This window comes from Danio rerio, chromosome 21, assembly GCF_049306965.1.
Source record: "Danio rerio strain Tuebingen ecotype United States chromosome 21, GRCz12tu, whole genome shotgun sequence".
Classification (NCBI taxonomy): Eukaryota; Metazoa; Chordata; class Actinopteri; order Cypriniformes; family Danionidae; genus Danio; species Danio rerio.
In genome coordinates this window covers 26,015,610-26,029,835 of record NC_133196.1, presented here as the reverse complement: position 1 = coordinate 26,029,835, position 14,226 = coordinate 26,015,610, and the positions used below count along the sequence as shown (strand labels likewise).

General features: G+C 35.7%; 1 protein-coding gene across 29 annotated transcripts in view; it reads left to right on the top strand.

Moving 5' to 3' along the window:
* Positions 1-14,226, top strand: part of arhgap32b (Rho GTPase activating protein 32b) — a 138,845-nt gene that overhangs the window by 94,766 nt on the left and 29,853 nt on the right. For 27 of the 29 annotated variants that reach the window (XR_012396796.1, XR_012396793.1, XR_012396795.1 and 24 more), the window contains 5 exons: positions 2,409-2,546; positions 8,691-8,783; positions 10,053-10,175; positions 10,293-10,370; positions 14,056-14,137. Coding sequence is in view for 22 of the 29 variants with exons in the window: in XM_073935356.1 (XP_073791457.1) it covers positions 2,409-2,546; positions 8,691-8,783; positions 10,053-10,175; positions 10,293-10,370; positions 14,056-14,137 (514 nt within the window). In the remaining 7 variants the exon portion in view is untranslated. The remainder of the gene's footprint in view (positions 1-2,408; positions 2,547-8,690; positions 8,784-10,052; positions 10,176-10,292; positions 10,371-14,055; positions 14,138-14,226) is intronic. The other 2 variants (XM_073935364.1, XM_021469081.3) reach the window with 1 other exon arrangement.

Here is a 14,226-nt window from a genome sequence, read left to right as displayed (position 1 = left end):
ATTGAATGAGAAGGTTTTTTTAGAGGTGCGCATCTGCAGAAAACATAATAGACTGATTACCAGCATAGATAGAGCAAGGGGATCAATGAAATAATCTAACAGTATTCAGGTACAGTAATAAAATTATCAAACAAACAATGAAGGTGTATATTCTTCATCATATACATTATTAAATAGACCATTTTGAGGTATGTAAGCAAAAACAATGGTCCCATTGAAATTGTCTATAAAATGAATTTTTAGATGAAGCTACAAAATGCAATAATTCCTTGTGCCCAAATGCTTTAAACACAGTCACAGGCCTTAAAACACACACAACTAACAAACTGTCAAGTTTTTATGGTTAAACTGACTCCACAATTATACCTTGCTGTAATCCTGACTCCACATTACATATCCTGCGATGTGAATGTTGCTTGTTCACATATTGTAATATCGATGCAAAAAAAATATATTGCGCAACCCTAACTGTCAGTCTTGGTACACAATGTCTAAGCTTTAAATAGGAAAATGATTTAATGAATTTTGCCAAAAATGATAAAAATCAAATGTTTAATTTTAGGTGAGTTGTAAAATGTGCCTATTTTCAAAAAATGTGTAGTGTTCCTTTAAGCATCATCTCAGTGCTTGGTATATCAAACCGTGTATAGTTACTAGCAAACATGCATGTGCTGCAGTACAAAGTTTCATTAGATTGTCTGATTGGTTAACTGTGGGTCTGCAGCAGTGCACAATGTGGCCCAGTCAAGCTGCACAGCACTGTCAGGATGATTGATGCTTTGCACAGTGCAGCCACAAAGGCATTGGGGTAGAAGGAATCCAACATGCGAGGCAGGGATGAGAAGGTTAACATGCTGGGTTTATTCCCACACTCTTCTCCATAGGATCCCATCAGCATATTCGGTTTCATGTTCATTAACATCTTCAAATTGGGATTTCTCAGGTGCTTTATACAGCTGCTGATTCTCCTATCAAAGCTGCTCCCTGCTGTCAGACAGATTTGCAGTGCAATTATGTAGATTTAAAAGATGTTTATGTGCTGATTAAGTTGATCAAGTTTATCAGACACTATGGGCTCTATTTTAACGATCTAGGTGCAAAGTCTAAAATGCATGTGCACAAAAGCAAAAATACAGTGTGCGTCCTGGTGCATGATTTAACAGGGTTGTGCTTATTCACTTAATGAATTATGGGTGTGTTTCGAGAATAATGTGCATTAAACCAAACAGAGTCTCATCTCATATTCTCTTTTGCGTCATGCCATGCGCCACTTTGTGGATATATTTATATATATATATGTATGTGTATATATATATATATATATATATATATATATATATATATATATATCCACAAAGTGGCGCAAATGATTTCCTATGTAAACAACAGGTCGCAAAATGTAAAAATAGTCTAAATATAGCAACAAATAAGTCTTGCACCTTATTGTGCCGGGTGTTTGATAGGACCCAATGTTATTCAAAAGATCCAGGATGGTAGATTTCTTACATTTTCTTTTTTTCTTTTTTTTTTCTTTTTAAGTAACATTCCAATGAAAACATTAATGTTGGGAAAATCAATTAAAATACAAATCGTTTTTAGTGTTGTGCTCCTTTGGTTATTATTTTTTTCAGAGAAAGCTTTGTAGCATTAAAAATGTTGTATTTAACATCTTTGGATATGTTTATTGTGTTCTAGTTGAATAAAAGTTCTTGTTGAAGAATACTTTTTTTTAAAGAAACGTATTGACCTCAAACTTCTGTGATGCAACGGTTTCTCTTTCATGCAACATTCCTTTATAATTTATTTAATATTAGCTGATAAAATCCAGAGCTTGTCTGCTTTAGCTCAGCCAGTGTTGTTTTCTGAACGCTAAACATATTTTTGTCATGATGCAATGCCGTAAAATCACCCCCACCCCTATCCCCCCACATTATGAATGACCCAACGATACTTTTCCTTTCTGGAAGTTTTAAAATGCATTTAGCTAAACCTTGCATAGTGAATATGGATATTTCCAATGTCCAGGTTGCATATGTAGATTTATTCATTATTTTTCCAAAGCTTTGTATTCAGTTTTTTTTTCCGTCTTCTCTCAAATAATCAATATTTCTATTAGAATATGTAAAACTAGTAACTGTAAAAAAAAAAAAGAAAAAAAAAGGTTGTGTGGTCACTGTCCCTCTCATCGTGCCTTTGAATGCTGCTTTGTCCAGGATTAAACACACACAGCTGTGGTGTGACTGCTCTGAAGTGGCCTAGTGTGTGTGTGTGGTCACGGTGAAACTACTCTGGTCAGATGAGGTTTATTCAAGAACTGAGCCCACATGTTTATTCTGCGAACCAAACATCAACACACTTTAATTTGTTTGTTTACCTTTGAGTTACGGCCCTCTTTTACCTCCCCACAGGGACGAAGCTGGATCGTGAGACGAAGCTATGAAGATTTCCGAGTCTTGGATAAGCATCTCCATCTCTGCATCTATGACCGCCGATTTTCCCAGCTCCCTGAGCTGCCCCGTTTCGACAGCCTGAGGGAGAGAGCGGAGGTAAGACCCCAAAACGCCTCTCTTTTAGCACTCCCCTGTGGCCAATGAGCCATTATACGCTCTTGCCTGTAAACGCAGAGTGGTCAGACCTTTTATACCCAGTATACATGATGCTTATCCAGCAGGATGGCTCTCTCAGAGCAGCTTTAGTCATCTGGGATGAACGAGTGCACAGTGATGCTGGTTAACAGCACCTAATGGTGTCCCTTGATAGACCATCAAATGGATATCCCTGTAGTGTTTAAAAAAAAAAAAACTCTTCTCCGACTGTTTTGGGCATACCTAGCATTTGTTTTCCAGAGTAGTATACTTGAACTGTGGCATATTTTCACAGCTGAATTGATCTGCTTTGAAGTTGGAGTGCCTGATAATGCTGCCCATTATGTTTTACTGTAATTGAAGTCTCTCTGAGCTGCTAAGTGGAAGCTTCCATGATGGTTTTCTGTGCAATCGGGGGCTTAAGCTTCTCAGTGCTAGAAAACAGCTCTAATTTCGTGTTTCACCAATTGCGTTGTGCAGGTTTACTCAGAGAGAGGCCATTTAGAGGTGTTGGTGGATCTTGAAAAGGGAATTCGATATAACAAGTCTTGTGATGATCTTAAAAGGTTAACTGGCTCTGATTTATAGGAACAAGCACCTCAAAGGACAGCCTCATTACAAGGCTTGCCTGTGCATTAAACGTGTTGTATCTCACACAAATGAGCTTCATTAGAACATGAGTACGGCGTAGCAATAACTCAAGAAGGCCTTTGTGTCATTTAACTCTGTTCAGCTTCTGTTTGCTATCGTTCTGTAGTGTAGAGGGTTATCTCCCATTCTGGAGGATCATGAAGCAGAATCAAACATAAAAGATCAAGCGGTTGTCTTCATGGTCTTCTTTTTGCATTTATGCTTCTTTATTAACCCCAGTTGGCCTTAATATTACATTTTAGTGAGTCTGTGCCAGCATACTGTATAACTGGGAAAGGAATTGACAGGAGGGTGGATCCTGAGACATGCTCAGATGAAACAGATCCCTTCAGTGCCTTTTGGATCGCGATTACACTCCTGTGGGCCTTCATTGGCACAGATCATTGGCACAGCTCAAGCTCCTCCTATGTTCTCTCATAGACTGTTTACCAGTCACCAAATCACTTTTTGTGTTGTAGTATACTAATATGTATGCACTATATGGCATCAGACCTGATAATTAGAATTAGGTAAGTTTAGTGTTAAACAAAACTGATATTTTATTTTATTTTTTTTTATTGTTTTCATGGTCACTTTAATACATTCTTGTTGAGTAAACATATTAATTTTGATTTGAATAACTTCTGGCATGTGTATATTAGGGATGCTCCGATCAGGATTTTTGCAGCTGATACCAAGTACAGATTCTTTGTCATGGTGATCGGCCGATACAGAGTACTGATTCCAATGCTTCAAGATTTATAATGCATTATGCACATTTTCACTCTAAGTATAATTATAAGGTGGAGATGTTCAAGTTTAATTTATTTATATAGCAAGTTTCCAACGGCCACAAGGTCACACAAAGTGCTTTACAGGGAAAGTACAAACAAAAGGTATGGACATTATAAACAGTAACAGCAATAGACACAAACATGTCTATTATAACCATTCCATTAAATGTGGACATGGCCAGAAGCAGATTTACAGAAAATAATATAACACAGACATAAAAATTAGTAAGAAAAATGACAAACAATGCATTTGGAAACATTGCAAATGATGAAAGAAGAATGCAACATGTCTTAATTAAGGAAAAATTTGGAGCACATATCTGATGCAAAAGAAGTTAAAATGCACACCTATTAATCCATTACTTCTTTACTAAAAGGAACTAGTGTTTATTACAATAACTATTTTACCAGAAGTTATATTATTAACTATTCATGAAAAAAAAAAGTTTTATTTATCTAATAATTCTAGCCAGTTTTATCTTTTTTTTTCTAGCCAGAACTTTCAGTTGTCATATGTAAACAGACCCAAATGGATGCAAGACCATACAAATATTTTGCTTGTCTTCAACTATTGACAGCAGATCTGTCACTTGCAAAATCTTTGCTGCTCTTTTCATTTAATCTAAAAAATGTAATGCTTAGAACAGGGGTGCCTAAACTTTTTTTTTATTTATTTATTTTTTTTTTTTTATAAAGGGCCAAAAACCAAACTTGATTGAGGGATGTGGGCTGAATATATAGCAAACCGAATGTGTCACATCGTATAACATTAAATTGGACATTGGTTATTTCCTAATTCATTAGGTAATATTTAAAAATAACTAAAAAAAATGTTTCTTTTAATCATGAGTAATGCTGTATCATTTTTAACATTTGGTATTAAACTTTTTATTACAGTCAAAACTCTTCTCATTTATACCACAATGGAGTTCTGCTGAAAACACTAGTCGACATGCGCCTGCCTTTGCCTTGATTTACCCTCCAATATCCTGTGCATTACTTTTTGTCAAGTGACATTTTTTTTACATTTTAAAGTCTGCTTCATTTACAACAATTAATTGTATCATTTATTTGTAGTTGACTTTTTTGTAACTCAGCCATAAAACAAAGGGTTATGTTCAAAGCGAGCATCACTTGCGCGAGTCTTGCCAATAAACTGTATAAACAGGTCGCACCACATCTAAAAATTCTTTAGCTGTTGTGACACAAGCACATCAATCAATCATGCCTCCACACATTGTTTACCTCCTCATGTGCTGTGGCTGCTTTAAGTTGTGCAGGCTTTCTCTGCTTGTAAACTCATAAACAAACCCCTGCGATCGGTTCATGAGATCGGCCAGATTGTTGAATATACTGTAGATCGAGTCATGAAAATGTACCGATCTTTAACGATACCGATCTTTGGCCGATCGATCAGAGCATCCCTAGTGTATATTATACATTTTAATTTAGCCAAAAAAAGTAAATAAATAAATAATAATAAAAATAAATAAGCTCTTTTTTTTTTAACTATTTCAATTCATTATTTTATATTACTGCAAACATTTTCGATGTGCTAAATCCATTTTTACTTTAATATAAAGCAAAATTAAGGTAATAATAATCTTTTCAAATGTGCTTTCTTTTTAAATCTTATTTACTTGTCATAAAAATAGTTAAAGAAACTTGCATGGCGTAGATACATTTATGCCATGTTGGGTATGATGTGAATAAGTGGAAACTACATATTAAAGTGCTTCTAAAAACAGAGAGACACAGAAACATTCATGTAGTTAAGATGTTTTGACTTCTTTTGTCTGCATTTAGAATATAGCTTTTGTTGTACATTATAAATACATTCAGTGTTGCATTATGGCTGAGGACAAATTACGTAGACAAACTGGGATGTGGTGCGCTTAATTTCTTCTAGACAATCATAAACCGAGAGTAAACCCACATGCTGACATTTTATAAAACAACTTTACCTTCAATTAGTTGTTCTGGAGGCTGGGAATTATGAAATGCTCTCTTTAATTTCCTCTGCCTGAAAAATAATCTGTAAAACACAAACTTCTGAGCTTGAATGCATTACCACAATAATAAATAAAAAAAAACTAGTTTTACCTCTATCATGTTTTAACGTTAAGCTTTTTTCTGACGAGCTTATATTCTCCTGTCTCCATTTTTTTTTTACTGGGAAAGAAATTATGATAACTACTCTATTTCTTTTTTAGATTGAGCTGTATGTAATGGGGTTTAAACGGGATATAAATTTTAGAAAGAAATGCGTGGTTGAGCTCTTTTATTAGACTGATTTTTTGAGCTGTATAAATATAAGACAGCTCCACCACTCCTCTTTCTGCTATATTGGATTTTATGCAAGCTGGTTGTGTGTAAGTATAATCCAGATCATTTTATCACCGAGTGCAACTCCAGGTCATTTAAAGTAACCACAGTCAACAAGCATACGCTAAAACAATAACAGACTGTTGGGCCGCAAATAAATGCATACTGCAGCAGTCACTGAAAAGACTTTTTCTTTAGTGTTTCTTTAAAAATACAAATCAGGTCAAGGTTATTATAGTTTTACATATTTATTTTTTATTTTTTTGTACTTTTTTAATTAGCTTATTTTCTTTTTAGTTTAGTTTTATTCTTTTCATCAATATCTTTGTTAGTTTGTTTACCTTTTTATTTTGTCAAATTCTATTTAGGTTCTATATAGTTTAATTTAGTTTTTGGAACTTTTAACAACCTAGCTTTGTTTAGTTTTCTTTTGTAAGGTTTTTTATTTTGTTTTAGTTAAAATATAGTTTTAGTCTTAGTTTTAGTTTTCATTATCTAAAATACCATTGCGTCTGGTTAGTGTTGATAACTCTGTGCTGAGGCTTCGATTAGACCCTACACATGATCTTAATTCAGCTTTTCTACGATTCAGCCAATTATATTTTCAAGATCAGGAGAGATCTGATCTTGGTTGCGTGGTGGTCGCACAAGTCTTCATGTTTTATAATTATTTTAAATTGTAATTTATTTTTTATTCTTTAACGGATAGAATAGTGCAGAGAATTGACAGAAAATAGTTGGGAGCAGAGAGAGGGGAAGGGTCGGCAAAGGACCTCGAGGCAGGAATCGAACTTGGGTTGCTGTGAGCACCATGGTGCTATATGTCAGTGTACTTAACCATTAGGCTATTAGCACAGACTTCATGTTTTATATACGTTGCTTAGCAACAGACACCTCCAAATGGTGTTGACATGTCGCATACTGTATTTATAAGGTGTAATTCACCCAAAATGTCAATTTTTGTCAAATTGTCAATTTTGATTAACGGCTGTGAAATCACACAAGCTGACGCACTGTTTGTTTACTACAGAGATGAAACACGTTTCCGCCAATTTAGTCTGTTTTAGTGAACAGAACCTGCATAGGCTGTGAATAACAGGTAATAAAGTTGTAAATATTGTTTGTTGCACAGTGCGATCGTTTGAGAGCTGCATGGGAAGTATAATTTGTAAGGAAGGTTTTTTTTTTTTTTTTTTTTTTCCCCTCAAAGCGATGACAACCATGAGCTGCAATCGGCAGAAAAAAAAAAAGCGCACCTTATTTAACTAATCATATCGCATTATGTTTATGCGCCACGACATGACAGCAGACAACCAACTAGTTCATGTCATTCGCCAGTTAAAAATGTAGTTAGTGGTTGGCCGAAGGCGTGCAGGAATTACTCTTATTACTAAGCCACACTTACATGTTATTTCGGCTGTGACTGTCTCGTGAACATGTGGCACGCATGCAAGCGTGCACGCAGTAATGGCCGATATGCATGAACAGAGATGCACAGAAGTCCAAATCTACATTTGTTGACAGTTTGGGCTACTTATCGGAGTTATAGGAAATATCACCCCAACAACTTTTTAATTGGATAAACATTTTTTGTTTTATGCCTTACTCAGAATGAAAAAATACATATAAATACATTTAGATTATTTACATTAATCATTACTGGACTGTTAAGAGACTTTCAACCAACAAAACAAAAAATCTTTCTGAAGAAAATCTCCTACTGCACCTTTAACAACCAGGACAGATTTAAAGTCTATTCAAGTTCTCCATTCCAAGTCTGTGCGAAATTTAGCATTTTAACCAACAGTAGACCTACACATAGGCCTAATATTATTGTACCTTTAACTTACTGTATGTTTGAGAAATAACAATAATAATAGCCTACTCATGTTAACCTTTATTTTACATCTACAGAATCATGAGAAAATCATGATCTACTTGTTCAGTGTGCCAACAAACAGTATAGCGAAACTGTCCCAAGTTCAAGTCCCAACCTGTGGGCTTGTCCTGATCATATTCCACTCCGTCTCTCCCAGTTTACTTCCTGTCAAAATATTGTCCTATCATTAAAGCAAAATGTCAAAAATAAAATGTCAAAACGGCATTCTTGCTTAAAATAGAAATTCTGCATTTCCTATGTCAAAAAAACGAAACTGTTTCTAAACAGAAAGCCGCATTCCATAAACCTACCCTGCAATTTTGTAATGAGAAAGTAGGCAAACTCAAAACATTCCTCCTTCAGTTTTATATGGGCTTTCACAAAACTCTTGTAAAAATACACTGTATTTATAGAATTACCCCTTGGAAGATATCATGCTTACTTAACTCTCCTTCTTTCCCTTTCTTTTACCAACAGGCAGTTTCCCAGATGCTGATGGCTTACCTCTCCCGTCTCTCAGCCATTGCTGATAACAAGATCAATTGTGGGCCGGCCCTCACGTGGATGGAGGTACTGATTTTAATGTCATTTGGGCAGGGAGCTGATTGCGCGCTGATTATTCACTTAAAAAATCAGTAAGGATAAGAACGTATATTCAATGTTGCCATTAGCCAAGTTGTCACATTAGGCCCCGTTTACACTAGTGCGTTTTAGTTTTAAAACGGCGTTGTAGAATGAAAACGATCCGCGTCCACACTCGCGTTTTACCCAGCGTTTCTGAACAGCTCTCCGTCCACACCAAAACGCTGAAAACACACATCACGTGACCACACACACACTCTCGAGCAAGCGCTCCAGCATTTCTACCCAGATGAGAGCTCTGCTTGTCGGACTGCTCATCAAGCATCTCCCGCTGGATCTAATCTCACTATATTTGCTAAACGTGATATTTCATTCATGTTGTTGTCTTTATCCAACGACATAGGCCAATTCCCTGACTTTGGTCATTGGAATCTATTAAGTTACTTGTTCACGGGTAACATGTTTTGGTTAAGCGCAAAGATAAGTTAATGATTAATCCAGGTACATTGACTGATCGCTTGCCTTTATTTTCCACAATGTATAAACTTATTGTATGTTATACTTTTATAATTATCGATTATTAAAACTGATATTCAGCAAAAGAGAGGGTGGGTTTCGTATTTTCACTGAAATTGAAAGGAGGCAGTTGTTATAGGCTCCGTTTTGTTATAAATATCCACACAGTGAAGATGATGCTCAAATATGCAGCACAGCGCCTCAACATTTCTGCTGTCTGTTAAGTTGCTAATATTAAAAAGAAAATAGGCAGTTCCTTAAATCATGTTTACATTTTATTGTTGAGAAAGTGAAACAACGTAGCCAAGGTGATGTGAATGAAGTTATAAAGTACACTGTTCCCTTTGAAGATTTACCCGTGTCCTCGGTATGTTTTCCATATCAAACTGAGAAGAAGAGATGCAGCCTTGATCAAACTTGCGAAGTCTTAACTTACAAGAAGAGCATGCGAGACTGAACTGTATGTGGGCTACTTAATATTAAGGAAAAGCCCCAATCAGATAGGCGAACGTTTGCAGCCCCGCCTCCGTTTTCAGATGTCTCCGTCTTTCCCCATCCACACTGAGACGGAGCAGCAGCGTTTTAGAATGAAAACGGCCTCTCCAGCGTTTTCAAAAAGCTCCGTTTTCGGCGCTCGAGAACTCCGGCGTAGTGTGGACGGATGGCGTAACCGTAGCAAAACTTGTTGTTTTCAAACTAAAACGCACTAGTGTAAACGGGGCCTCAATCTCTTCCCTTTAGGTTGACAACAAAGGGAATCATTTGCTGGTGCATGAAGAATCATCTATAAATGTTCCAGCTATCGCAGCGGCCCACGTGATCAAGCGCTACATCGCACAGGCAGCTGATGAGCTGTCATTTGAGGTGACAGAGATAAAAATGAAGAGAGATTTATGCAGGATTGAAGATCTGTGATTGCCACACTAACAATGATTGTTTTGTGAGGAGTGTCGTTGATGAATTTCTCTCTCTCTTTCTCAGGTGGGGGATATTGTTTCTGTCATTGACATGCCACCCAAAGAGGACACCACCTGGTGGAGGGGAAAACATGGTTTCCAGGTTTGTTCCATGTGATTTAGCGCTCTACTTTAAGTGCGCATGGCAGATTCTGGAATTGCAGGTATAAGACCCCTGGAGCAAGTGACGATTAAAGGCTTTCACTGTGATCATAATAAGTCTAGTCTGCAATAAAGGCTGAACCTGGAAACTGCAGTGTTGCCAGCTCAGGTCTTTTATCACTTGGCTGCTACAAAGGATCTAACAGTGTTGCTTTAAAATAAATTGAAACCAGTATATTAATAAAACAACCATGTAATTGGATTTTTTTGTTGGTGAGTTGATATAAATAGGCTTAAAATTATTGTTTTGAATAACAGGTAAGCTAATAATAATTAATATAAAGAAATAAGCTAATCCAAAAGAGTTTTCAAAAAACAAAAATACCTATAATAATCTAATCATAAATTAAAGCTAATTAAAATGCAATAAATACATTTAAATTGAGAATAACGGCTGTAAATGAAATATTTTATTTGTTAAACATCAAGGAAAACTTCCAAAAAACTACAGAGGCAGTCATCTTAATTGTTTTTACATTTTGTAATTTAATAATTTTGTTAAAAGCCATAAACTAGTACCCTGATATTTCATTCTAACGGTCTTAAAAAGTATTTAAAGTTGATAAATCAATTTAGATAAATTTAAGGCCCTTAAAAAGTCTTAAATGCTGTTACAAGGTAAATGTTGCATATTTTTTGATTATAGTTGTATGCTAATGTTTGAAATTTTGGGTTGCTGTGTAGTTTATAAAATCTATAAAGGCCTGCAATATTTGATATCACTCTGTATTGTTTACCGAAGTAACCATGGCAGCACCATTATTTCTGCTGTTCTATAGGGAAGACCTTCTGGATTAACACTTTTATGAATTAAATTAACAATGTTTTATTTTAGGATTTTTTTTTTTTTTACAATCGGTATTTAGTGAATATATTTAATTTGTTGCCAATGTTACTGGTTTAGACCTAAAGTGGCGATGAAGTCTTAAAATGTATGGAAAGAGTCTTAAAAGATATTTATTTTACTCTCTGATTCCTGAATATACCCTGAATAAAAATTTCTCATTATTTCCATCTTGAATGACCGTAACAGTCAAATTGACCTCACGCATTGCAGTGTCTACTAGTTTTTCCCGTGCTTTTGAGTATGCGTGCCTCTGTTGTCTTGCAAGTTTCAACAAAACATATCTTGCAAGTTTGATTTCAAAACATAACTTTACTTCAGACATGTCTTTCAAAACAACGTTCTCAGGGATGATGTTGTTGTTCCACTTGCTAGACAAAGTGAGGGACATGTCTTTGTGGGCAGACTAGTAACTTGGACACAATTGTAGACTACAATTACAAAAAATATCATATTTTTTATATGTAAATATGATGTGACATATATCCAGTTCTTTTTTAAAAAATGTTTGAAAACCAAGTTGGAAATGTGGTAATGACGAACTCTTCAGAATGTTTATCAGCCAATCAGGATCATGCATTTTGCAGCTTTATTTTATAATACGAAATATAAATATGAATTGATCCAATTCAGTTTGATAGCAAACTCAGGCTTGTTGTTGCCCTGTGCGCATGGGTACACTCATCTAATCATGAGTCACTTCATATTCTGCTGACCTGCCAACCCGTTTTCTCTCATTGCCCCACAAGCATATGGCCAATGTTGCCATCTTTGTTTAGCCCTATTGCACGCACTGCTCTGGCATGTTATGGCATTTCTGGGTCTCCACTGACTCACTGCTAGGACCCATGCAGTGAGAGGGGCACATATTGGCAGATGTGTGCAGTCTCCATCAGGGGGCAGTCTGACGCTGAGCTCTGGCAGCTGGGTCAGGTATCCACTATCCAGCATCTGTCTGGATGGAGGATGAGCTCTGCCAGCTGTCATTATGAGATTCAGCACACTCTGGTGTCAGCAGGGTCTCAGGGAATGTCAGAAACAAATCAGGGAAAGTTGGGCTTAGCTCTAGGTCTGAGATGTTTGAGAAAGTCAAGGTTATACTTAAAGACATGGCTAATGTTTTCTGCAGGATAAGCTCATGACAATAAGAATAAACTTTTGAAACAGATTAAGATAAATATATATTTGTAAATGATCTGCAATTGGTTTGTATAATGATAAAATCTGTTCAAAAGTTGTGCTAGATTAGTCTACTGAGTTTGTTTGTGCCTGAGAGACTACTGAGCTTTGAATATTCGTTTAAGTTTACAAGGTGGACATCTCTTGGAATGTGTATAAAAGGTTGTCATTGGAGAACATTTAGATGCATTTTAAGCCCAAAATGTAAACCTCTGTGGCAGAACTAGACCAAAACGATTCATACATATCTCTAAAGTGGATTTTGGTTTTCACTTTTTAATTACTTAGAAGATTTGACTAATTAAATAGCATTGACTATTTAGGCCAGCAACAATTTATATGGAGAAAAAGTATAGACAATTTTAATGTGGTCATGTCATTGGCCCATGAATATTTCCTGCTTGTTAACGAACCGTTTCATAACTGTAACAAGAGGCAATTCAATCATAACTTAATGTTAAAACTGCTGTCTTACCATTATTTATCAATATGTTGAACTGTTTTGATTCTTGGAAGCAATAGAAACTGAAAAGGTAAAGCAGGAAAACGTTAGGACCATCATTTTTGTTTACATCCCTCAGAATGGTCTATAATGGAATACATAAAAAGAATTCAATTAAAAAATGTAAGCATTTCCCTTATTTCAGTCATTTATGTATTTCAGCATTAGTTTTTTCTGTATTATTAAATAATCACAGCCTTGAGCATAAGAGACCTCTTTAATCAGAATAAATTATTCTCAGCTGTTTTAGATGATTAAAATATTATTCTAGATGTGTTGATGCAGCACATGAAAGCTTTTTCTAACTAACAAATCCCTGTTTCCACTGTGGTGTACATTTCTTGATCACTACAGGAGCTCAAAATATATGCCCATAACCAAAAAAGATTTGGCTGTATTTAAAAAATATTTAATAAATATTTAAAAAAAACCTAGCTATGATTAGAGCTGGGTGATTTGGCCTAAAATCTAAATCTCTGTTAATTAAACATTAACTCAATTACGATTAAAGAATGATTTTTTTTTTTTTTGCCCTTCTCTTAGGTTTTATACAGTAAATATGCTCACATATTACACGTGAGAGGTTTTTGAACGTAGGGTGGATTACTTGATTTTAAAATAATTTAAACAAAACACACCATCTACTGTCTATGATTATTTATTGAACATCAGCTTCGAGCAAGTGAAATTAAAACACACATTGCCTTAAAAGAACAGTCAAAAAAGAATTTGGGAAAGTTACTGAAAAAAAATTGACCTTAAAAACATTTGATCAATTATTGCTTCTGAACGCGATTTTGATTACTTTGATTAATTGCCCAGTCCTAGCAATGATCACAAGACACAACATTCAGTACCAGATATTGTCCTAAATTGTCTATCCGAATGTTCTCTAATCTCTTTTTTGCCCTTGTTGTTTGAATGTACAAACGTTTTTTAAACATATTAACACACTGTAATACAATTCTGACATAAAAACTATTAAAGCTATTTCGTGAATGCAAATAAGTGCAGGATGCAGAAGTGATATGATGAAGCTCTGGCATGCCTGTCTCCGGGGAGAGAAGGTACTTTTTTTCAAACCTTCTCTTCCATCCACAGGTTGGCTTCTTTCCCAGCGAGTGTGTGGAGCTGATAAACGACAAGGTCCCGCAGTCTGTCACCAACTCTGTGCCAAAACCAGGTACCACAAAACACACACTCGCGCATACCTCAAATCCAGCAGGGACAGCTCATCAGTTCCTCTGCGCACGTCTGTATTAACCATCCCAT